This window comes from Oryx dammah, unplaced genomic scaffold, assembly GCF_014754425.2.
Source record: "Oryx dammah isolate SB20612 unplaced genomic scaffold, SCBI_Odam_1.1 HiC_scaffold_6, whole genome shotgun sequence".
Taxonomy (NCBI): domain Eukaryota; kingdom Metazoa; phylum Chordata; class Mammalia; order Artiodactyla; family Bovidae; genus Oryx; species Oryx dammah.
Genome location: NW_024070190.1, coordinates 25,013,246 through 25,039,348, shown reverse-complemented (window position 1 = coordinate 25,039,348; position 26,103 = coordinate 25,013,246). Strand labels below are relative to the sequence as shown.

General features: G+C 54.5%; 1 protein-coding gene across 6 annotated transcripts in view; it reads left to right on the top strand.

Annotated features, from left to right (window-relative positions):
• ZMIZ1 (zinc finger MIZ-type containing 1) overlaps positions 1 to 26,103 on the top strand; it is a 243,110-nt gene that overhangs the window by 111,025 nt on the left and 105,982 nt on the right. For all 6 annotated transcript variants that reach the window (XM_040242620.1, XM_040242615.1, XM_040242618.1 and 3 more), the window contains one exon: positions 20,777 to 20,885. In XM_040242620.1, coding sequence (XP_040098554.1) covers positions 20,826 to 20,885 — 60 coding nt within the window. In that variant the 5' untranslated portion in view covers positions 20,777 to 20,825. The remainder of the gene's footprint in view (positions 1 to 20,776; positions 20,886 to 26,103) is intronic.

The following is a 26,103-nucleotide window of genomic DNA, read 5'->3' as shown; positions in this document are numbered from 1 at the left end:
TCCGTCCACCCGGAATGCCCTCCCCCCACAGCCTGCATGCCCTCCCCAAGTCCAGCCTCCTCCCATTTCCTGTTTCAGATGAGGAAACCCAGGCCAGAGAGACATGTGACTTGTCCAAGGCGATTGGAGAATCTGGGCAGCATGGCCTGGGGCAGGGTGTCCCAGGAGGCCGGGCCATTCATTCCCCGCTGAGATGGGGCAAGGGTCCACGTGATGCTGGACAAGAGCCCAGCAGCTCAGGGCTGGTGACAGTTCCCTGTCCAGGCAGGTTTGGAGGGGAGGCAGAGAGCGCCAGGGTTTCAGCACCCTGACAGCTGTTCTCAGCGGGGAGGGGCCCAGGAGGGGTGCTCAGGGGCTGGCCCCAGCCTTGCTGATCTGTCCGACCGTCCTGCAGCCCCGCCCACAAATGGGTCATGTGCTTCTAAGCAGACAGGTGGTGAGCAGCAGAGCTCAGCAGACATGGTGTCCATGGCACTGCTGTGGCTTTGCCTCCTGCCAAGTGGCGGGGAAGGAGGCACAGGCAAGAGAAACCCCAGCACCTCGCTACGACAGGGGACATCCAGAGGTCCCCACACAGCCACCTGCCACTCTGCTGCAACCAGATCCCAGGGGCTCGTTCCAGAATGCAGAGTCCCCCAGCCTCCCCTGGAGGAGAGCCCAGGAATCAGTGTATTTGCTGCTTCCCAACCTGTGGGACAGGCTTGCCTTGCGGCCTCCAGGGGCCGGCCCAGCCTCAGGGTCTTGGGCCCCAGCCTTTGCGTTTATACAGAGGCCCCCTCCTTGTGCTCCTGGCTCCAGGGTCATGACCCCTTGCTGATATGCCTGGGCCTTGTCCTGCCCAGGGCCAGCCTCAGACCAGCGCTGCAGTCCTGTGCCCTCCTTCCCCTTTCTCCCCTCTCATCAATTGTCCAGCCACCCCAGAGCCCACAGTCCGCCTCCACTGACCTCCCCTGACTCGGCGGCAGTGTGTCCCGGACCCGCCTCCCGGCCACCGCCCGGCTCCCCCCGCCCGGTGGCCGAGGGCAGCTGCTGGGCAAGGCTGTCATTTTCCCAGCTAGGGATTATAGGTTTGGGGCTGAAGGAGTCTGAGCTGGAGGAGGAGGAGCAAAGACTCTCACCCTGGTGCCAGTCCCCAGAGACACCTCTCGGGTAGGACAGCCTGGAGTGCTCTGCGGGCCGTGATGGGGATTCCTGTAACCCAACATCCTCCCAGCTCTGCATGTGCACGTGTGTGCGTGGATGTACACGCCTCTCAGAAGGGTCAGGCCCTCGCTCATGCAATTTAATTTAATCCCCCCAACCATCACGCAGGCACGCCTGACTCATTTCCCAGCTAGAAAAGGCAAAACTCAGAAAGAGCTACACACTGGCCTGGGTCACACAGCAGGTTAGGGCAGAACCGAGATTCGGCCTATCCCTGGCCCTTAACTGCCACGTACTTGGCAGCCTCTTTGCCCTGCCCTTGCCAATCCTCCCACCTGTGGGGGTGGGGTATCAAGAGAATTGGCTGGGAGATCGCAAAGGGGCCAAGGGCTGGGTACCCCATGGGGTGTGCTACAGTTGCCCACTGTAGCCGCTGCTAGGGAGGGTGTTGCCAAACCAGGTTTGGGAAAAAAGCAGCATCCCTTTTCTGTTCTGTCCTCACAGTGGCCCCCGGGGCCTGGTTTAGAAGTCTGGCCCCCTGTGAGCCAGCCTCAAAGAGTGTGGCAGCGCTAGTTCTGGGCATGCAGAAGCTGGAAACACCTCGTAGTTTACAGCTGTGGGAACTGGGATGGGGTTTAATACGAGTGGAGTGATCCCAGCCAGACCCAAGCCTGGACCCTGGAGCCCCCCTTCCATTGTCCCCTCTGGGGAAAGCGCATTGAGCAGTTGTGTGCCAGGGACATGGGCCTGGCGACTGCAAAGGAGTTTGAGGATTTGAGTCAACACGGTGGAGTGGTTCTCTGAACAGGCTCTGGAATCAGACTACTCCCGTTAGGGTCCCACCTCAAGTCACGTCACTTCTTTGAACCTTGTGTGTTGTTGTTCAGATGCTAAGCCGTGCCAACTCTTTGTGACTCCATGAATCACACATCTCCAGGAGCTTGGACTCATGTCCATTGAGTCACAGTGATGCCATCCAACCATCTCATCCTCTGTCATCCCCTTCTCCTCCTGCCTTCAATCTTTCCCAGCATCAGGGTCTTTTCTGATGAGTTGGCTCTTTGCTTCGAGTGGCCCAAGTATTGGAGCTTCAGCTTCAGCATCAGTCCTTCCAATGAGTGTTCAGGGTTGATTTCCTTTAAGATTGAGTGGTTTGATCTCTTTGCTGTCCAAGGGACTCTCAAGAGATTTCTCCAGCCTCTGCATGTGACATGTGCTCAAATGAGACAAACCTGAAAACCTTAGTACAGTACAAAAGCACGTGGTATGAGTCAAGAGACATTCGCTAGTGTCTTCAGTTCTGTAGGTGCTAAGGGTCCTGATCCCAAACTTCTGCGCAGTGAGGACCAGAGTATAAGGGCTGGCTGTGGGATGGGACCTGCCAGAGGGTAGAGGATGGGTAACCTGTGTCTGGGGGTGCTTCCGCAGGGGCCGGGTCACTCTGGAGCCAGCATTTCTGATACACAGAAACAGGTCCCCCACCCCAGGTCGGTGACCACTCCCAGGGCTGAGCCGGCTGTCCACTGACTGGCCACCACTGGCCTGGACCTCTGTGGAGCTGACCCACAGGTGGCCAGGTCACCTGGACTCATCTCAGGAGCACAGGCTGCAGGGAGGCCTGCCTGTTCTTGGGAATTCACTGCATGTCTGCCTGTCACAAGTCCCTCGATAGGGAAGATTTGTGAGTGAGCTTTGCAATTCTGTTTTCTCTGAGGGTTATAAATCAGCTGCATGCACGCCCTGATGCTGCCCAGCCTGAGGTGCACACGTGCACATTCACATCCACACTCGGAAACACAGTCCAGGTCCTGCCTGCCATTTCCCCGAGGTGGGAGGAGGCACTCTCTTGGAAAAACCCCAGCTCCCAATGGCTGCCTGGCCTTCCAGAGTCCCAGAACCATCCAGAATCAAGAGCTCAAAGGTGGGAGGCAGGATGTCCTGGTGGTTGGAGAAACAGGTCGTGTTATGAGTCATTAGCATGAATCACTAGCATGAATTTCAGGAGTCTGCCTGGCCTTATAGATTACTGTGTGCCCCTGGCCACGTTGCTTACAGAGCTCTGTGCCTTGGTCTATAAAATGGAGCTAATTGTAACATGTACTTCATAGGATGGTGAAAAGAATAAAATAAGTAAATATGTGTAGAATGCTTATTGTTGTTCAGTCCCTAAGTCGTGTCCGACTCTTTATGACCCCATGGACTGCAGCACAGCAGGCTTCCCTGTCCTTCACCGTCTCCCGGAATTTGCTCAAACTCATGTCCATTGAATCAAGATGCCATCCAACCATCTCATCCTCTGTCATCCCCTTCTTCTCCTTCCTTCAATCTTTCCCAGCATCAGGGTCTTTTCCAGTGAGTCGGCTCTTTGCATCAGGTGGCCAGAGTATTGGAGCTTCAGCATCAGACCTTCCAACGAATATTCAGGGTTGTTTTCCTTTAGGACTGACTGGTTTGATCTCTTTGGTATCCAAGGGACTCTCAAGAGTCTTCACAGAGTGCTTAAAACAGGACAGACACATAATGAGAGCTCAGGGAAGTTTGGCTATCATTATCATCGTCATTAGTTAAGGATATACCTAAATTTTGGCATCAGACCAGGGCTTGAATTCCAGCTCTGCCTCTTGCTAACTAACTTGGACATGTTACTGAGCTCCCATTGCTCATCTATGAAATTGACCCTTACTACCTACTTCATAGGACCATTCTGGCCTGAAAGGAGATAAAGCTTGTGAAGGATGAAATGTCAGGCCCTCGGGAAACACCAACCAGGGCTACATCTGCCTCGAGGTGGAGCGTGGGGACTGGGCCCTCTGGGTCAGAGCCTCCAGATAACTCTGCTCTGGGGCCTATCTTCCTGGGGAATGTTTAGATAACAGCGGAGACTAGGAGGGGAGCACAAGGGAGAATTTTAGGAACCTCTGTCTCCCTTTCACCATCAGGGGAGTAAACCACTAGCCAGAGCGACTCTCCCCTCCCTGCCGCTGTCATTCCATCCACCTCTCTCCTGAGAGGTGTGACTGACAGGTGTGACTCATGGCTCTGCCACTCACTTACTGGGTGGCCTTGTGCAGGTCACTTGACCCCTTCATTCCCTCCAGCCAGGAATAACTGTGCCTGCTTCCCCTGGCAACTGGAGAGAGAGTTAGAGACAGAGCGTGTGGAAACTGAGCCCCGCGCACCCGGGGATCAGCGCTCTGCAGATTCCATCACTGGCCCCTTTCTGCCTCCTCTCCTCTCCTCCTCCCACTCACACCCCACCCCTCCCACACCTGCTGCATTAATAGCATCTTCCCCAGCCAGACGTCTTTCTCTCTGGGTAACTGGGCTCTAAAAATCCACAAGACGCCTCTGGAGCCACATGAGCGAGCCTGGATAGAGGGAGGTGACTTCAGAAATTCAGACCTTCTGTCTTCCCATGCTGTTCCCCTGTGCCAGCCACACGAGGCTAAAGCATGCTAGACACGAGACCCAGCCTTGCTGGACCATTGGCCGCCCGCCCCAGAGACTTTACTGTTCCCACAAGGTCCCCAGGTGCTGTCAAACGCAGGCTTGTTTCCAAGCTGTTGCTAGCATTTTTTTTTTCACCTGCTCAGCCATAAAGCCCTGGAAAGCAGTGATCCAGGGATGAGTAGCTGCTTGCATGAGTGCAGGGGGGAGAGATGGGGACTGGTGCCCACATTTTTGCAGAGCTGACATTTTTGCACCTCTCCCACCCAGTGCCCTGCCTGGGAGAGTGGGATGGTGAGACCTTGGCCGTGGATAATAGTCGGGAGCATCCCAGGCCAAGCCTTGGTCTCTCGGCAGAACTTTGGAGGCCGGACTTCTTGTTGCCAGGGAAACCAGTGTGTTCCCTGGAAAGGAAACCACAGCGCCTTTGGCTGTTAAGATGCCCCCCCTCCCTCCCCTACCAAAAAAAAATGAGTTCCCTCCCAAAACTGATTCCCCCAAAACTGTTGAGTCGGCAGCATCTTGCCTCCTCCCTGAGCCTGCTAAAATTATAGAAAATGAAATCTGCCCCGACCTTGTGCTTTTCACCTCTTTTTTAAACATTCCACTGTAGCATGAGGACATGTTTTGTTTTTTCTTATTTATCTTCCTCCCATGCCAGCTGGGGCTCCGAGCCCTTCTCTCCTCTGTTGACTGGAGCCAGAAAGGGAAGGACTTCCACATCTTTTTTTTTGTTGTTGTTCAGCTGTCAGCAAAAATAAAACAAGCAGGTTTATATTTGGAAAGCAGAGGGTCTCAGCCACCAGATCACTATGTCCAGGGTAGGTCACAGCCTTGTATCCTCTCATGTGGCAAAGGCTTGAAATTTGACCCACAGATTTGCAGAGAGGGGGGCTTTTGCAGCAGGCCTGTCTTTATTCATATCGACTTTTAAATGCTATTGGAGCATCATGGGGAATTCTCCACTGGCTGGGAAAGGGTAGTTCTAGAAAAGAATCCTCTGGAACATTGCTCAAGTGGTCTGACATGGGCAGATCTCTATGCAAGGATGAAGGGAACTTTCACCCCATTTCAGAAACAAGGTGCCTGGGCCTCAGCAGGGTTTTGAGATTGGCTGAAGAGTGCAATTGGGTTTCACAGCCAAGGCCACCCTGTGGGTCAGTTCATTAGTAAAGTGAAAGTCATTCAGTCGTGTCTGACTCTTTGTGACCCCATGAACTGTAGCCTGCCAGGGTCCTCTGTCCATGGGGATTCTCCAGGCAAGAATCCTGGAGTGGGTTACCATGCCCTTCTCCAGGGGATCTTCCTGACCCAGGGATCAAACCTGGGTCTTTTGCATTGCAGGTGGGTTCTTTACGGACTGAGGCATCTTAGAAGCCCAGTTCATGAGGAAACAAAACAAAACAGGAAAGAAAGGAAAGAGAAAGGTGGCTAGTGTTCCTATCAAGATCCCTGACGCTTCAGGGGAGGTGGCAGGGAAGGAAACGGCTGTGAAGAGACCTTGGTCCCAAGCCCAGCATGCCCCGCTCGCTCCCAGGCTGGGCTCTCCCCATCTAAATGGCTGTCTTGGACCTGAAGCCTCTAGAGCTCCTCCCAGGCCTGCCCCACGGTCAGTCTTCCTAGGACCATTTTGTCTTGGTAATCTGAGCAGTTAATTTTTCACCCAGAAGTGACTCTCTGTTCCGTAAGTAATTTTAAACAAATTCTGTTCCAGTCCCTGCACTTCCGTGGGGGAAAAAAACAAGACCCAGCTGGGTTTTCCACCATCCTCAGCAGACAAGGGTTTGCAAGCAGTATGTACTCCAGGCTTCGATCCCTCAGAGCCCGGGGCAGCGAGGGTCCTGTACTGTGTTCAGGAGGACAACCACGAGGGGCCCAGTGCCCTGGCCTCCAGTCAGCCAGATGTGTCCCAAGGAACCATCCTGAGAGGGCTCAAATCCTTTTCAGCCCCATTCTAGGTCTTCAACAGATCTTTCTTGGTGATTCCTAAACCCCTCTGTCAGATCTTGCTATTAGCGTGAGGCTCTCAGAGTGTAGAGTAAACTAATGAATTACAGCATGATTACACAGCACATAATTAACTTTGTAATTAATATGCAACTGCCACTTAAGCTAAAACACTGCTTATAGAGACGTACGGCAATAGTAAATCACAGGTCAGAAATAGCACTTTGGAATTTTCAGAAGAATGAACGTAAGCAGGGAATCACTTAAGGCAGTGGGGCAAGTTAATTAAAAAGCAGATGAATTGTATGCGTCCTTCTTCATTTCAATACCTTCTCCTTTAAGAAAGACCCCGATGCCATCCTGCCAAGCTGACTGGCCAGGCCTGGACAAAAGGACACTGGGCGTGGATGGTTTTATTTCCAAAATAAGTCAGGCCTTCATTGCCCCAACCCAGCCACCCCCATGTCTTGGTCCTGGCCCCAGCCACACTGCCCCTCCTGGGAGCCTGGCTCTGCCCCTCCACCTCCAGAAAGCTTATGGGGTTGCCGCCAGACCAACTCGGCCTTCCACAGTCTGGCCCCCATGGAGGGCATGGCCATCTGGTCGGTTAGTACAGCCTGGCTGCCTTCACCTGGATTCCAGGCTTCTGGAAGTCCGGGATTCATCTTACTTTTTTTTTTTTTTTTTTACTGTTATTTGAGTTTTCCTTCCCCCAGCTTCCTGCCAGAGCGCTGAAGCTAGAAAATGCCTTAGGGATGGTCTCACCCAGGCCGAATTTCACCCAGACTAAGAACTGAGGGGCTGAGTTCTATAGTCACCTGGTGAAGTGGGCTCAGGCCTAGGAGGAATCTCTCTCTGCATCTCTCCTAGCCTCACACCAGGCTGGGTGGGCCTTTGAAATGAGTTAAACCCAGGTTCCAATCCCAGCAACCCTTCTGGTCCACTGTGTGACCTTAGGCAAGTTGCATAACCTCTCTGGACTTCAGTTTCCTCATCTGTAAAGTCTGAGCAAGGATGCCCACCTCCCTGGGTTGGTGTGAGAGTTAGGGGAGTAATGTGTGTGTGGAAGGGCCTGGTGCAGAGGGAGCGCTCATTGATCCTGAGTGTCCCCTGCTGTCCTCAGAGGTTTAGGGGGTACAGGGAGAAGTATATGACATCTCAGTCAGCCCCATCCTTTAGAGGCTGAGAAAACAGGCCCAGAGAGGCCAACTGTGCGTCCACATACCGTGCATGTAACTGGCATGATTGGAACCCCCACCCCGCCCCAAGACCAGGAGCCCCCTGAACACAGATAACTCTGATCCATTTTCTCCAACTCTAGCCTGGGCACAGCAATGCAGACCTAGCAAAGAGTGGTACCCAGTAGGTGGCTGAACTGAAAGTCCTCTTCCAGAACAGCCTGGAGCTGGGTCATCTGCAAAGAAGCTTTCTCAGCCCCCAGCCCCTGGATGGTGTGGAGGTGGCTTGGCTTAGGGGAGGGATGCTGGACTTTCAAGTCTGACAGGTTCAAATCCCAGCTGTGCCATTTTCAGATATTGGGCAAGTTCCTTAATCATTTTCATTCTTATTTCTCCCCATCTATAGATGGCACTGATCATTCTAACTATATCTTTATCATTTGTCATAAATACAAGCCACATGAAACAGCAAATGTGTCACCCAACACACAGTAGGTACTAAATGATATTGCTCCTCTTCTTAATCACAGTCACAGAGATTTCTGAGTGGCTGTTGAAGGGCCACACAGGCCGGCAGCCTGGGGCAGGGGACTTTGGCGGCCGGGGCTACCTTGGCCTGTGCCATCTCTTTAGATTTCTTGGCTTAGAGGGGGCAGAGAAAGTGGCAGCCTTCCCAGACAACCCAGCCTCTGCCTCAGGCAGCTCAGTTGACCTTCCACCTCTGGCCTTTGCCCTTCTAGAAAGTGAACCTGGGCCTCTCTCCTCCTGACCTAGGCCAGTATTGCTGGGGGTAGAGAGTTGCCAGGCCCATAGGCAGGTACTGGCCGGTTCGGTACATCTAAGCTATTAAAAATCAGAGATATCACTTTGCCAACAAAGGTTCGTAGTGTCAAAGCTATGGTTTTTCCAGTAATCATGTACGAACATGAGAGTTGGACCATAAAGAAGGCTGAGTGCCAAAGAATTGATGCTTTCAAAATGTGGTACTGGAGAAGACTCTTGAGAGTCCCTTGGACAGCAAGGAGATCAAACCAGTCAATCCTAAAGGAAATCAACCCTGAATATTCATTGGAAGGACTGATGCTGAAACTCCAATATTTTGGCCACCTGGTATGAAGAGCCAACTCATCAGAAAAGACCCTGATGCTGGGAAAGATTGAGGACAAGAGGAGAAGGGGATGACAGAGGATGAGATGGTCGGATGGCATCGCTGACTCAAAGGACATGAGTTTGAGCAAACTCTGGGAGTTGGTAATGGACAGGGAAGCCTGGCGTGCTGCAGTCCATGCAGTGGCAAAGAGTCAGACAGGACTGAGCGACTGAACAACAGAAGTGACGGTGGCTTTGTGAAGCTGGCCATAATACTGGATTCAGCATCCAAGGCCTGGGGCCTCCTGGGCAGTGGGTTCCAGATCTTGGTGTGGATGCTCTGTGGCCTCTTCTTCCCGCAGACACTTCCGTTTCTGGTCCCCTACCCTGCCAGGCACCGCTGCCCCAGCCTGCCCACCCTCTTCTGCAGTCTCTTTCTCCCTGCTGTCCAGCCTTTTCACCCCGCAGCCACTCAGATTCCCCGCAGGGAATTTGTCAAAGCCAGTTCCAGGGAAAACTAGTCTATGGGATTTTAAAATGTGTTTAGTGGAAAAAGTTGTTTTGCACTCCAGTCACTTTGGGAAAAGCCAGATGCTCTAAGGCCCCTTATGTGCAAATGTGCTTCCTCCTCACCAAGGGTGGTTGGAATATGCAGCTTCTCCCCAGCCAGTCTTACCAGAGGATCCTTCGTCAGGAAGGACCCTTTTCCACGAACCTCACTGCAGGCAGCCTGATCTGCAGTGTCCTGGCCGCTACCCTCCTTTTCCCAGAAGAGGCAGCGTTTCTCCTCTGGTCCCCCGCCTCCTCCTGTGGCACTGCCCACCTGGACACTGTACGGATGTCCGGTGCCGCTCTGGAGCGGCAGCACTCTGTCCATCTGTCCCGAAGCAGTGACCCTATCCCTCTGTCCTCCTGAGCTTTTCAGGACTGGCCTTTGCCTCAAGGACAAATCCCCCCACCCAGCACTCTGGCCAGTGGGCACAGGCCCCTGCCTCAGCCACCCACGTCCTCAAAGGCACCTGACTCTGAGACGCAGGGTGGTTCCCAGAGGCACCTGTGTGAGGGTGCATGGAGGGAGAAAAGTTGAAGGTCTTCAACGTCTAGAGTGGTGGCTTTTAATTACCCCCACCCCCCTAGCGGATACCGGCTCCTCTCTCTGGCCCTGCTTTCCTCCTGCTTGTGATGGAGATGATAAGACCCACCTGCTCCTGAGCAGAGCTGGGGCCCACGTGCTTGGGGCTGTGCAGCGTGCTTCCTATTTGCTGACTCATTTAACGAACTCAGCAGCCTATGAAGTTGGCACCATTGTTATTGCATCCATTTTACAGATGCCTGAGGCACTCAGAGGAGAGCATTTTGCCCCAGGTCACAGAAGCTAGCACAGGAAAGAGCCAGGATTTGAACCCAAGCAGCCTGGTGACCTGATCCACTAAGCTATATTACCCACATAAATGAGCTGATATCAAGGGTTATGTATGGATGTGAGAGTTGGATCATAAAGCAGGCTGAGCACCTGAGAATTGATGCTTCCAAACTGTGGTGCTGGAGAAGACTCTTGAGAGTCCCTTGGAAAGCAAGGAGATCAAACCAGTCAATCCTAAAGGAAATCAACCCTGAATATTCATTGGAAGGACTGTTGTTGAAACTGAAGCTCCAGTACTTTGGCCACCTGATGCAAAGAGCTGACTCATTGGAAAAGACTGAATGCTGGAAAGATTGAAGGCAGGAGGAGAAGGGGATGACGGAGGATAAGGTGGTCTGGATGGCATCACTGACTCAATGGACATGAGTTTGAGCAAACTCCAGGAGTTGGTGATGCACAGGGAAGGCTCGCTTGCTGTAGTCCATGGGGTCACAAAGAGTTGGACAGGACTGAGCGACCGAATAACAAGGGTCAAATGAGGTTATGACACCAGGGTTTTGTAAACTATAGAGTGCTTTGCACAGAGTGTCAAGTCAGCACTCGGTTTTGGAGTGCTTGGTGTAAATCCTTGTCTCTCAGTAGACACTCAGGAAGCATGTTTTCAGGTTGCTTGTGGGGTACCCAGCTTGCCCCAAAGGGCCCCAGAGATGAGGCTCCCACTCCCAGCATGAGTTGGGGTGGCTTAGTCCCTGAGTCCCTCACACCCAGAGATTCCCTGAGTGCAGATCTGATGACAAGCAGGGTGATGGACACCAGACCCAGCTGACTCACCCCCTTGCAACCACAGACCTTCTAGAAAGAGGCTTGGACGTACGGGGTCAGTGTGCCAGCATCAGCCCAGCTGGGATGCCAAAAATCCCCAAGGAGCCATGGGGACTTCACAGGGTTTCTGCAGAAATAAAATCACAGATGCTTCCCACTAGGACCAGAGCCCTTGCCGCCGTCAGGGTTGGCATGGCTTGCCGCGGTCACCCTGTCCTACCTCACCCACACCTGGAGACCCCCGAGAGCTCCCTGGGGCAGGTCCCTGTCTGAGCTGTCTGGGGCCACAGGTGTGCACTCGGCAGACACCTTCAGGAGGGGCCTGGCTGTGGATGGAGCCGGGAGAGCCGAGACCTCCAGGGCAGCCCGGGCTCCCGAGGGCTGAGTGTGGCCCCAGCCCCACTTCTGACCTGTAGCAGAGGCTCAAGGCTCTGCTGTACCTCCACCCACACCCCTGCCCGGGGCCTCAGTTTCCTCATCTGTGAACAATGGGTCTGAGCAGATCCCCAGATCCATTCTAGATCTAAGCCATGAGGACTGGTTTTGTGTTGGTTGGTTGGTTGGTTTTTTACCCTTTACCACTTTTAAGTCAAATAAATGCCCGCTTTTTGATTCCTCTGTTCCCCACCTCCCTTTTCTTGAGAAATTTTTAAACAAATCTGACAGTTCATAGCAACTCACTAAAAGAGATGGCATACCCAGTTAGTAAAAATAAGAGCCCAGGCTCGGGAGAAACAGCTGCGGTCGTAGACCAGCCCATATTAGTCCTGCATGATAGGGGAGTAACGACCCACCCACGCTGAGCCTTCATTTTTCTCCTCTGCAAAATAGGCTAATACTGCCCACCAGCTGCTGTGAGGCTGTGATTGATGGAAGGTTGCTTGACATGTGGCTGGTTTGTCTGTGTGGTCCGAGTGTGGGCTCTCACCTCGAGAAGAGCCTGGCTCTGACTCCCAGTTGAGGGTAAAGAGGACTAAATCGGGGACTGGGAAATCCACATGCAGATCCCTGCTCCTGTCTCAACTGGCTGGTGCCCCTCGGCTAAGCTTTCCCCACTCTGAGCCTCTGTTCACCCTCCTTTTAAAAATGGAGCTGGCCAGGGGTTTTCTTCTCATGTGTTGGCACCAAGTGGTTAAGAATGCTGGGGCAGAAGGGTGTGTGGACGATTGGCTGGGTCGTGTGTGGACCCAGTGGAAGAATGCAGTGACTGGTTAGCCAGGCCTGTCAGGGGTGCAGGAAGGAGGGGCAGCATCCTTACGCCACACACCTTCTGCGTGCTATGTACTTCTTAAGGGCTCATCTAGTTATACTGACTCTCCCTTGGACCCGCCATTGCCCCACCCCTGTCTGGAGCTCCTGGAGAATGCCAGGTGGGTGGATTTGGAGGCTCGAGGAGCTAGGGTAAGGAAGAGATGGTGGAGAACACCGTTTTGTCCCTAGAACTGGAGCTGTAGGCATCTTCAGGGTATTTACAGCCTTCTATAGGACACCAGCTGGTAGTCAGGGGACCCTGGCTCCACCTCCAACTTCATCCCACACTATGTCTTCTGAGTTCCCCCAGGGAATTGTTTCTGCCTTCCCTCTTCCCTGCTTCATGGCATCTGAGCCTTGGGAATCGCAGGCAAGAGCCTTAAAACAAAGCCAGGTCAGGGCTGCTGCTTGAGCACTGCTGTCCTAGGGAAGGCTTGCGGCGCAGACGGCATCAGGCAGGACCATGATTCCCTGGCTCTGCAGTGACAGTCACCTTTGTCACAGGCAGAGATGTTGAGGAAGCCTGCCGCATTCCCACGGACAGCATGGTGCAGTGAAACCTCATGGGCTGTGTGACCAGCCTGGGATTCAAGTCCTGGCACTGCCACTTCTTGGTAGTGTGACCTTGGGCAAGTCATTCTACCACTCTGAGCCTCCGTTTCTTCATCTATAGTATGGTAATGATAACTGGAACATCACAGTGGAATTCTGGGGCTTAGAGTGAGCTGATATGCGTAAGGAACCTAGTGTCTGGCACGGATAAGTCCATTCGTTGTTCAGCGGTGTCATTCTCTTGCCACCCCAAGGGCTGTAGCCCTTGCTCTGTCTCTCTTTCCATTTGGAGGAAACAAAAAGCAGAGGTGGCATAGCCTTGGGGAGGAGAGGAAACCCAGCAACCTGACCCAGGACGAATGCTGGCCCTCTTTCACGTTTTGCAGAGAAGCTGTCAGTGAAAGTTCACTGCGAGGTCGTGGACCTGGAGTGTGGCCAGAGGGTGGTGGGAGGTTTTGACCCCGAGAGTACGACCTGGGCCGGCTAAGGCGTCATGGGCCCCCGGGGAGATGAGCACACCTGGGTGCAGCTGGGACTCCCAGGACCGTGCGGGTTGGGACAGTGGGTGGGCTGGCACCTTTGTCAGAGCAACACTGACACGTGTCCTCCCAAGTCAGCCCTCCTCTCCTCTGGATCAGCTCTTGTGTCCCGGAACAGGTTGTCAGGTGTACCTACCTGCCCTCCGGAGGGGCCCCTCTGAAACACCCAGGGTGTACATGGTGTTGTCCCACTAACCACCATTGACACAGGGGTTCCTGTAGGGGAAGGCGGGTGCTGGGAGACTGGGTCATCAAGAGAAGTGGTCCACCCTTCCAGCAACCATGCCAAGTCAGAGCGTCTGAACTCTGTGGCCAGGAGGTATGCAGCTTTGTCCAGTCCTTGCATAAGGGGCACTCCCCAAATTAAGGAGGGGTCCTGCGTTTGGAAGAGACTGTTGTCCAAATCAGGATTTCCCTTTTCAGAACAATGTGCCCTGCGTGACTTCACTTACTCAGCTCCTCCGCTCAGTGGGAAGGGAGGGGATGCATCTTCCTGTTTGAGAGATGAGGGCTTGGGAAGATAAAGGGCCCTCCCACAGCCTCCCTGCCAAGAAGGTCTGGCTCTCAGGGCCCACTCCTATCCAGGGACCCCACCAAGAGCAAGGCCACAAGCTGGCCCCAGGGTCGGCTCCAGCGGCCTGGCCACGAATGGGAAGCAGCTGGTCCGGGGCAGCTGCCTGGAGCTGCCTCTTCCCTCTTCCCACTCGTGCCTGCCCCTCTGCCCTCCTCCCTGACTTCCCTGGGCCAGGGCACAAAGTGACCCCGACTAGATTGCTTCACCATCGCCTTCTTCCTCTGCCTCCAAGCAGTGTGCCTGGAGACCTGCTACACCTCTCTGAGCGCCTTTACTCAAAGATGAGGAAGGCATCCAACTATATCAGTGCTTTCTTAACCTCCGTCTCTTTCATACCATTTATATTATGTTTAAAATGGTTCTTTAATCCTTCCAGGTTTGCCATCCCTCCCGTATTTAACCCCATCCCAAATAATAATATCCACAGACTCGCCAGTGATCGCTGTTCTAGTCCAAGTACTTCACTATGAAAATGTAGAATCTTTGTCCATGGACCATCTAAAGTCATCCTTGTTCCACTAGCGGTACATGTATCACTCTCTGGGAGCCCCAGCCTGGCTTATCAAAGTCTCCCTGATAAGGTCCTCCAATTAGGACTGACTCCTTGCTGAAAACCCACCCATCCATCCACCTAATGAGCATTGCTGGGCACCCACTGAGTACCAGGCCCTAGACTAGGCTAGACTCTGGGAATCCATAACTGGAAGACATCTCAATTGATGAGGAGCCAGATGCAAAGACATCTCCTCATCTAGTACCACCAAATCAGGGGTTCATGATGGGGCGCTGAGGACATAGAAGTGAGTGGCTCTGCTGGGGGAAACCAGCCAAGAGGGTGACCCCCGAACCAGGCCTTGGTGGATGGAGGGGGCCAGGCGTTGTGGGCTGAGGCACAGAGGTAAAGACCTAGAGGTGTGATCTTCAGAACACGGTCCCAGAGGCGGGCAGCAGCCCCACGTGGAGGATATGGGATCAGCAGGGAGTAGTGGGAGGTGGGGGCCAGACAGGGGCTGACACTGTCACACAGAGGTCACTGCTGAAACCAGGGCCCACAACATCCACCTCTCTTGGAGTCTGAGAGCTGGTAAACCGGCCGACCAGGATGCATCCCCTGGAACCCCAGGTCTCCCACCATGCTGAGCAGCAGGCGCATCCCAAGCTCCTTGGCCATGATGATGTCTTGGAATGCAGCCTCTGCTCTGCAGACTGTAGGTACAGCCCCCCTCCCCTGCTGCCGGCCCCGCTCGTCCCAGGGGACCCGAGCTGCAGATGTGCATGGCAATTGAATCGTTTCTGCACACCACTGCTCACACGGCTCCCCTGGGGAGCCGCCACTTGCCTGTGCAAGCTGTCAGGAGATGTGTGTGCTCCATGCGTCTGGGTCAGCACTCAAGTGTGTGCATGTACCTATACATAAGTGTGCAAAGGGGATACAGAAGCATGTGTTTGTGCACACACAGATGCAGAAGCCTCTCGGCTGAGTTCGCGTTTGTTAAGTGTACCAGTTAACTTGTTGACCTCAAAGGGGGAAAATAAAACAGCCTGATGTTAGTACCCCTGATACCAGCCCTGGGGAGCTGCCTCCAAGGTTCCAGGGCCCCACTTTCCATGGAGCAGGTTAGAGCAACTCCCTATTTCTAAGGAGGAGCCTATGAGGGCCATGTGCCTCCTCCAACATCTTAGACCAGGTGAGAATCTGCCAGGGAGCCAGGAGGTGACCCAGGCCTCTTCTTTTAGGCCCAGCAAGGTGGGTTCCAGTCCCACTCAACCTTCTTCCCCTGTGTCCATCCCCTCTCTCCGCCCCTACCTGCCATCCCGCCGGGACATGTGGTCCCCAGGCGCCCTTTCCACTCTCCACAGTCTACTCTCCGAGCTACCCTACTTGCCTGAGGGCAGCAAGCTTCCCTTGAGCGCATCTTCTGTGCTGAGCTCCCCTGAGGCCGGACTCACCCGAACTCCCCTTCTAGTGGTGAGTCGTGCGAAATGAAAGCTTGGCCCTTTCAAACACTCCCCTGTGACTTGGGAAGCTAACCCAGATGTCACCACTGGAAAACCTACCTACACACATTTAAGTCAAGTCGAGCATTAGCTTCAAGGAAAAGCATGTCACAGAGAAAGGGGACGCATCTGAGGTCTGAGGTGACCCTGGAGCAGTGATCACTCCACCCCCGGAGTTTCCTGGGCCAGCAGGCTCCCCGCAGGCCTGCCTTGAGACAGGCTTTGCGATTCTAGAGTCAAGCCATCTTACACTTGTTGAGATGGCGTTTTCCAAACAGCTGGAGCTCCTGACACCAAAATCCTAAGACGTTGAGTTTGAAGAGCTGCCAGCAGTCGGCTAGGCTTCGTTTTACAGACGGGAAAACCAAGGAGGGTGGCAGAGCTGGGCTGCCTCCAGGCCCCTACACTGACTAGCCTTGCATCCCCTGCAGGCTGGGGGCTGCTCAGACCAGGACAGAGGGCCCGGCACCACAGGGGTGGACAGCCTGAGCCCACTCTCCATTCGGAGGCAAACAAACAGATGGCAGGAAGGGCCGAGGCATGGGTACACCCAGGGCCTGACCACCAGTGATCTCCAGCTGGGAGGGAGCCTGGCCGCAGTGGGCGCTGAAGTTACAGCCGCCACTGAGGATTTGTAAAGGCTTAGAGGTGTCCAAGCTGGAAGGAGGGAGACAGCAGCCAAGCCCCGCAGCGCTCCTGTGGTGGAGGGCGACCTCTGCTGGCCGCTGAGCGCTCCCACGTTCCCGCACCGGCCAGCATGCAGGGAGCCCAGCGGCACTGGGATGGCCTTGAAAGCAAGTGGATGGGTGTGGACAGGTTCCAGGGGCACATCTTTCTGGGCTCAGGCACAGTCTTGGGTGGGGACTTCCAGGAGGCTCCGACCTCCAGTCTTGGAGGATTGGAAAGAACATGCCTCTGGTTAAAAAAGTGGAGGGTTTGAATCAGCCCAACACCGTCCCGGCTGTCTGACCCTGGGAAAGTCACTTCATCTCTCTGAACGTCTTAGGATTAAGTGAATTAGCAGTGCACAGGGCCTGGCCTAGTGCCTGAACACAGCAGGTGCAGAACTAACAGGAAGTCTCACACTGCCCCTCAGGGAGCCTCCGTTCCCATGCCTCCTTCAGCACCCCCTCTTCTCCTCATGTCTGTGATCTCTAGCCTTCTAGGCCTTGACCCTCTTCCTTCATGGGCCGGCAGCACCAGCCTATCCATTCTGGGTGTTAACAGCCCCAACTTTCCACTGATCTTGGCAGTCTACAAGTGTCACCTCACCTGTGAGTGTCTCCTTAATCAACTAGACATTTTGTTCTTTCATAGATTGAGACATACACGACTTGCAGTTGTCCCTGTGACGTGTGATGTCTCTCCTGTCAACCCTCTGGGTCTCACAGGTGTCCCAGGCCCAGCTGTTCATGTCTTGGTTCCTACAACACGGAGCCCTGGCCTGGGAGTAAAGCCCCCTGGGATCTAGCTCTAGCTCAGAGGTGCTGTGTGGCTTTAGACACTCCACCTGTGGGCTTCAGGCGCCCCAAGAATAAAACCAGCTGAACTCGAGGTGGTGGAAGAACTCAAGGCACCTTTGAGTCCAGGCGCTGTCTCAGATCAGATAGGCCTCCAGATAGGACAGGGCATGAGTCAGTGCAGAGACAGACCCAAGCTTGGACAGGCTGTCTCCCCTTTATTGTTTGCTTTCCTCAGGGGAAGCCTGTGGCCCCCTGCTTGTGACTCAACAGGGAAGGACAACCTCTGGACCCCCAGGTGGCTGTCTTGGCAGGTTTGGTGCCTGCTTGGGGCTTCCCTGGGTGGGCTGAGCCCCCACCCCACGCCCAGGCCCCAGTCATTCTACAGGCACTTATCAAGACCCCGCTAGGTCTCTGACCCTATAAACAAAATGCTGTGCCCATCCTGGGAAAAGTTCCTACCTAGAGACTGTTGCGAGACCACCTAAAGTGAAAGTGAGGTCACTCAGTCGTGTCCGACTCTGTGACCCCATGAAGTGCAGCCCACCAGGATCTTCTGTGCATGGGATTTTCCAGGCAAGAATACTGGAGTGGGGTGCCATTTCCTTCTCCAAGATATCTTCCCGACCCAGGGATTGAACCCCGGGTCTCCCGCATTGTAGGCAGACGCTTTAGCTTTACCGTCTGAGATCCCTCACCCAATGTCCACAGTTCCGATTCCTAACCCCCTGGGCAGTTATCTTCATCAACAGCACCCCCTGCTGGCCACATGGGCCGGCGCAGGCCTTTTGTCCTGGTTGGCTGCTGCCTGTGGGCAGGGGATTGAGGTCTGCACAGGCCTGGGGTTTCCTTTGACTTCCCTTCAGACTCCTCCTTTGTAATGGGGCCCTTTGGCTCAGCGCCCCTGCCCCACTAGCTGTGGAAACAGCAGTCTGTAATTGGGACCCTGGCAACCAGTGTTCGCTCATGCTCTGGGTGGGGGCTGGAAAGGCCCAGCTCTTTGTGTACCATGTGGTGCTTGAGAGACCACCTTCGAGCCTCAGTTTCCTCATCTGTAAAATGAGGATATAGTAACTGTGTCTTTGTCTAGTGCCCAGACCAGCATGTCCTTGACATAAGAAGAGTTCAACAAATAGTCATATAAAAGGTGACGTGGAGTAGATACAGGCTTGGACCAAGAGTTCCATGAGCTCAAGAAAATGATTCCATTTTCATCTCACCATGTTCCATAGAGTTAGCACAGTATAAGATGTTGACAAGTATTTACTGGGTGAGTTGGAAGCATGCAAGGATGGACAAGTGGAGAATAAAGATGGATGGAGTGGATGGATGGATGGATGGATGGATGGATGGATGGATGGACGGATGGGTAGACAAGCATCTAGATGGATAAGTGATAGAGAAGTTGTATATCTGGGTGTGTAAATGTGTGATAGGAAGGACCCTGGCAGAGTGAGGGTAGCGAAGATCAATGTGGGGATGCTACCCCCATTTTTACATTTTTGCTGGAAAGCTACCAGATAAGATGAACCCAGCAAGCACTGATCAAAGTACAGATGCCCAAATGACCCAGAAACTCCGCTTCCAGGCCTGTGTTCTCTAGATTAACTCACACATGATGATGTGGCCGATGTAAAAGGCGATCCTCTGGCACTGTTTGCAGTGAAGGAATCTGGGGATAGCGCAGGCCTCATCTCGGGCTAGAGTGTGAGCCCCTGGAGCAGGAGGGCCTTGTCTAGGGCCTCAGGCCTTAGCACAGCACCTGGCCGGGGTGGACGTTCAGATGGCAGTTGGATAAATGACTCATCAGTGCCTGGGATGCTGTGCAGCCATTAAAAAATGCAAAGGCTCTTTATGTCTTGATGTGCAAGACACTTTGAGATATCGTTAAGAGGAAAATAGCAAGGTCCGGAGAGTGTGTGCAGAATGCTATCATTTTGTTTTTTAAGGGGTGGCAGAGGATAGTACACATAGATATTTGCTTCTCTGAGTCCTTCAGAAGGAGACAGATGATACTGGTTCTCTCCAGAAGGGTCCCTGGGGGCAGGGGACAAGGCCAGCATGACCCTGGACACCTGTGATTTTTGAACCACACCAATGAGTCGCCTTTTCAAGCACAAACGGAACAATCAGAAGTGCTTGAGAAGAGCTGTGCAGTGAAGAGCTCCTTGGAAGAGGAACAGGGCCTTCTTCCCAAGGCTGTGGTCAGGCAGACCATCGGCTTCCTGAGCCAGGGTGGGGGCAGACAGACAGGACATGGGAGCAGACAGAGAGACACACAGTCCAAACCGCCACTTGCCACAGGAGATCTCAGACCTCAGTTTCCTCATCTGTAAAATGCAGACAATTCTAATCTTACAGAGCGGGTATGAGCAGTTGAGGAGAGAATGCAAGGGCCCAGTACACAGCAAGTGCTTGGTGGATGGGACGTTTGGTGACATGGCCAGAGAGGAGAGGCCTTTGGGGGGCAGGTTTTGTGATAGCAGAGAAGGCCAGGGGTGGGGGAACCTCTGCTGAGTCCCCTGTGTCTGACCCATGTGTCTGCAGCCAGAAATGCCCCGGGGTTATGGGAGGACAAACAGCCAGTGAGGAGCAGATTTCTGCTTAGGCCTGGGAACCCGGACTCCTGAGCAGGGGGAGGGCCAGAGTTGAACCTCTCTCCATCTGTCTGCCTCTCCTCCATCTCTGCCTTCGCGCTCGTGGCCTCCCTGGAGAAGCCTGGGGGCTCCACAGGCTTTGCGGAACTGAGGGGACCTCGTCACACACATGCTCGCCTGCCCCAGCCCCAGCATCATTCAGGAAGAGTGAGCCTGCTGAGTGGGACAGCCCTGTGCCCCATCCACTCGGCCAGGAACTGGCAGTCAGAGTCCCGGGGCTCGATTCGGGCTCCTTGTGCCACCCCGGGGAACTCCCTTCCTCTCTCTGAACCTCAGTCTTCTTGTTTGGAAAAGCGAAGTGGTGCTGATGGCTATCTACCCTCTTTCTTTCCTGGGAGAGCAAAGGGGAAACATGAAATTGTGGCTTGTAGACTCCAAGGCATGGGAGATGCGGGGAAGGCACCCACGGCAGGATTGCTGCCTTAAACGACACATGCCGCAGTCAGGCTGTCACATGGGGAGATCTCTGCACACACGTGCACACACAGCCACGGCAGGCGGCCTAAGTCCTGCAGCAAGAACCTGAAAATGGGGCTGCCATTGCCGCCGCCACCCAACACACACGCGTGTATGTAGACATGCGTGGTGGCCATGCCTGCCCAGTGCTCACACGAGCCACCCACGAGGGGCACCCAGGAACACCTCCTGCCCTGAGCCCAGACCGAGCCTGGAGAAGGGCTGCACAGCCACAGGCATAGCTCCTCCTCCCGGCCCTGGCACAGCCCCGGTGACACCCACTGTCCTCTGTCTTCACAGGCTGGACACCGTTCATGGCTCTCGGGTAGAGCCCAGCGAAACGGCCAGAATGAATTCTATGGACAGGCACATCCAACAGACCAACGACCGGCTGCAGTGCATCAAGCAGGTGGGTGTGCAGCCGGGCTCCCGCCGCCGGCAAGGGCAGGGCACCGAGGCGGGCAGAGCAGAGGGGGCGCTGGTGTGCACTGTGTGGTAAGCGCCTGGGATGCTGGGTGGAGGTGATGGTCAGCAAGGGCCGACTGCTTGAGGCTCCCCGACCACCCACCTCGTGAGAACTGGCGTGGACCAGTCTCACATTCGAATCACTCCGCTGGGTTCAAATGCCAGCTCCGCCTCATCCCTTCCCTGCCCTTCCCAGCTGTGTGACTTTGAAGCAGTGTCATGCCCTCTCTGGGCTCTGCTGTGCTCTCTGGGTTGTTTTGAGGATGCATTGAAATGCCTAATGTCCCTCCCAGACCCAAGCCCCCCACCTCTCTGCTCTAGTGGTTCTTTGTAAAGAAATAAAAAAGGAAAGGTCTTGGAAAATCAGTCATCTTACAGAAAAAGAAACCGAGGCACAGAATGGGGAAGAGTTGTCACCTGAAGTCACGGAGTACAGCCCCGCTGGTGCAGGGAGGGCCTTGTCCCCGAGGGTGCAAGTCTCCCCCCGACCCCCGCTGCCTATGCTCACACCAAGCATTAGAGGTGATGTGCCTGCCAGGGCTTCCCAGGTGACACTGGTGGTGAGAACCCACCTCCCGATGCAGGAGGCAAAAGAGACGGTTTTGATCCCTGGTTCGGGAAGATCCCCTGGAAGAGGGCATGGCAGCCCACTCCGGTATTCTTGCCTGGAGAATCCCATGGACAGAGGAGCGTGGTGGGATACAATCCAGGGGGTCCCACAGAGTCGGACACGACTGAAGCGACTTAGCACGCACACACGCTGTCTGACATAGGAACCTTCACAGTGGGCTCAGAAGTCCCCACTTTAAGAAGCCTGGTTGAGCCTGGGCAGGCGGGCGCCCCCCAGTGGTGGTCAGGAGTGATGCGCCCTCCCTCTGGGCTCAGCCTCCCTGAAGCCAAAGGCAGCATGTCCGTGCACGGACTCAGTGATATTTTACTCCAGAAAAGAGGAGATAGAGCGAAGGAGTGGAGGCTTTGACATCAAACAGACCCGAGGCCAAATTCTCACTCCTCCGTGTACCCACAGTGTGATCGCTGAGATCAGGCCTGGCCCTCTGTTTCTTTGAGCCTCAGTTTTCCCTGTCAAGTGGGTCCAGTAAGGCCATCCTCATAGGATGCTCTGAGGACATTATGAGTGGAGCGTGCAGCCTGGCCTGGTGGCACGTGATCTGCTAATTGGGCTGGGGGGCGTTTCGTTGGTGTCTCAGTGACAGGGGATGTCTTAGGGGAGGCGAGTGCTGGGCAGAGGCCCCTGGTTTAGGTGGGCTTAGCTGGCAGTTTAGGGGGCCAGTGTAGGCCTCCAGCCTCAGGACCCCCCAGGGGAGGCAGGGGCAGAGCTCACAGCCCCACCCCCACCCTGCCTGCCCTTCTCGCTCCCCAGGGCCCAGTGGAACTGAGGCTAGTCGGCGGGAATGAGGGATATGTGTCCTCTCATTAGCATCAAGCAGAGCAATCTCGGAAGCCTGGGCCCTGGGTCTGCGGAGAGGAAATTGAAGACGACTTGTTACAGATTGAACTCAGCCGAACAGCTCTCCCAAACGCCAATTACGCCTCTGTTCACGGTCACAGAATAGAAACCAGACGATGGGCTCCTCCTCCCCTGCCCATCCCTCCTCCTCCTTCTCCTCCTCCTCTAGGCTCCATGGGGCTCTCTCCCAGCTCTGCCTTTGACCCAGTTTCTTCCGCCCAGGAGGGATCAGCTGTCAGTGGCTCCACCCCCAGTAATACAGTCAAGCCCCTGTGCCCGAGCCCTCTATGTGCTGCTGGGCAAACAGCTCCCCCTACAACCTACTCACAACTTGACTTTTCTCCCTGCATCCGATTCTCTGCAAGAATCAGGGAGCCCTTTACCCCCTGGGCCACCCAGGGGTCCAGCAGGTGCCAGAGCCCACCCAGGAGCAGCCTCTCCAAGCCTGGCACACGGGCTCAGATTCACCAGTCAGTAAGCCTGAGTGTCCCTTCCACCACTCGCTGGTTTCCTGACCTTGATTAAGTTGCCACTTCATCTCCCATTGTCTGTAAATGGGCATCGTGATGCAAGCCCAGCCATTGGGTCCTGGAGCTGCTTAAAAGCCAGGGATTGCCTCCACTGTCCTCGCCTGACCTGCCCCACACACACATGTCTGCACGTGCGCACACACACACAAACACACTATATAGCTCTGTGCTTGGGCCAGACTGTGGCTCATCTATGAGGGTGAGCAGGCTGTCCAGATACCCCTGGGCCGTCCAGAGCTCCCTGTGTCCTCCACGCTGCTCCCGCATCTCCAGTCAGACACAGCTCAGCGCTGATGTCTGTCTGCTCCTCAGCTGCCCCAGAGGGCAGCCGTGGTGACTGAAGACTGTTGATTCTCAGACATCCCATAGACTGATTAGAAGAGAAAGGTCTGCATGTTCTGAGGATGATGCATGCTTTGGCTGTGCCTCCCTCTGGCTGGTGGAGCTGTGGCTCCCATCGGGGCCTCAGAGCCTCTGACTCTCCACCCTGCCTGACTTACAGCGCAGCCCTCCCTGTCCACCCGCCCTGGTTCTCGCCACTGCTGGCACTTGCCAGCCCCTGAGCACCCAGCCGTCTGTCCATCTTCTCTCCAGACCTCTGGCTCAGCTGCCTTTCTGCTTTCTCAGCTTCAGGTGCTGGGAGAATGGGTGCCCTCTCTAGGACATGCCCTAAATTGTCCCCACAGGCACATCTGGGCTCCACGTGCAAAGCCATGCCAATCAACTAATTCCTGCACAACAGCCTCCCTGAACCTCAGGTGCTCTTTTGAGTCTCTGCACTCCCCCTTCCTGAGCCCTGGTGCTCCCTGGGCACCCAGTTACCGCTCCCATCCTGCTCTTTCTCCCTTAAGCTATGAGCCCCGCAGGATGTGCATCAGGTCTCCCTCCAGCCTGAGTCCCTCAGGGGCAGAGGATGAGCTGTAGTCATCGTACGGCAGCAGAGTCCAGGCCAGGGTGGGGCCTAAATAGGTTGGGGAAGAATGGGGTTGGGGTGGGTACTCACAGATCAGTAGCTAAGGGAATGGATGCATGGATAGATGGGTGGACACAGGGATAGGCAGTTAGGTGAGTGGATGGTGGGTGGACATAAATGATGGATGGATAAAGAAATGATGAACGAATGGATAAGTGGGTGGTTGGATAAACTCTGGATGGAATGAAAGATAAGTAGGTAGATGAATGGATGGACGAGTGATGGATAAAGTAGAGAATGGATGATGGGTAGATGGACACGTGGATGGATGCATGGATGAACTGATTCATTTTGGGATGGATGGATGGGTAGATGGATGGATGGGTCATTTGAGTCACAGATAAATTGATAAGACGCATTCATCACTTCATCCGGGCACTGGTGTCCCCAGCTCCTGCTCCAGCGGACTCAGTGGCCAGTATATATAGCCCAGGAAGGTCTTCTGAGGGATTACAGAGATGACCTGGCTTCCTGGTGGGCGGGGGGTGGGGTATTCGTATCCAGTAACAGCCGCAGCCAGGGAGGACTCTGTCTGTGGTTCACATCTGTACTCCCATCCCCAGATCATCAAAGGGTGGCCAAGCTCACCCAACCCGGTCCTGGCTCCTCCAGGTACCACTGGGGACCTAGTCTGAAGCTACCAGATTGCTGGCCTGCTCTGGACACATAGCATGCCTTGGACAGCTAACTGCTCACAAACCATTTCTGCATGGGCCTGGCCTCATGCCAGTTTGGGGGGTTCTGGAGATGAAGAGGGCACTAATTCTTTTCTGGGGGAGCTTGGAGGAGAAACAAGAAGCCATAGAGAGGTCCTAGTGTACCAAGCAATAGCAGTCTTGCCTGACACCTGCTCTGTAATGGGAATGCCATTACGGATGTTGTTTCTACACCTTGCAGCAGCCCTGCACACTGTCCCCACCCCATTTTGCAGAAGAGAGATCTGAATCTCAAGAATACATCCAGGGCTGTGAGACTCAGTGGCTGAGATGGGGTCCTCTTCATTTCACTGCATCCCTTAGCCACCTCAGAGTCTCTAAATGGACAACAGAAGCACAGAGTGGGTGGAGGTTTGGCCAAGGCCACACAGCCACTGAGCAGTAGCTACCAAATGGGATGCCTGAGGTCTTTTGTACCAATGAGTTGCACCCATGAGTCACCTCCCATAGCCCAAACCAAAGACCGCATGAGCTGGCTGGGGCGAGAGTGGAGAAGCTCACAGGTGGGCTGGCCAGATATGGAAGGCTGGTTGCTTGGGGCCAAAGCTAAACTGGACCCATGAGACTGGTCTTGGAGACCCCTTGCAAGCCTAAAGCCCCAAAAAGGGATGTCAAAGATGGGATGCTGTGGGTGGGCAACTCTGAGAGCACCATGCGGTGGTTGCTGACCCTGTTAATTGGGTGTGACATCACGTAAATAAACGGAATAACTTGGTTAGCAGAGGGAGGCTGCTGGGCAGGGGATTAACTGATTTGCATGGCTTTCCACGCGGAGACCAGATGCTGCCCATGGCCTTGGAGGGGGCAGGTTTTAGAGAGGACACAGGAGTCAGAGGGCCTACTGCTGCCTGCTCAGAGGGTCTGCTTCTAGCCATGGACATCCTCCTATCTTCATATGCAATGAGCTCTGTCTGCAGAAAGAGCCGTGTGTGTGTGTGTGTGTGTGTGTGTGTGTGTGTGTGTGTGTGTGTGTGTGAGTGTATGTGTAGCCAGGGCAGGAGGTGCTGAGTGCAGCTGCGCCTCCAGAGGAGCCTTTGGAAGACAGAGTCAGGGCCAAGGGCAGCCCCACGTGCCAGGCGCTCTGCCAGGGGCCGTGTAAGCCTCCTCTTGTTTAATCTTCACCACGGCCCTGTGACAGAGGGCTTGCACAACTGCCCTCTTTCTCCCCTTCACCTCTCCCTGTCCCTTTGCTCCCATGGAGGGAGAATACTCTGATGCGTTTCTCTTTCCTCCATCCATTTTTAAATCTGGTCTTTCATAAACCACATTGTAATAGCAATCATGGAACCCTAAAGGAAACAAAAATCCCCACCACTAAGCTATGATCTGCCATCCCCATTTTACAGGTAGGGTGACTGAGGCTCAGAGAGGGGAGGGGATGCCCTAGGTCAATAGGTAGTTGTGGGTGAAGGCGGTGTGATTCCAGGGCCCCAGCTCCACAGGGGCTCCCCCAGCTCCACAGGGGCTCCCCCAGC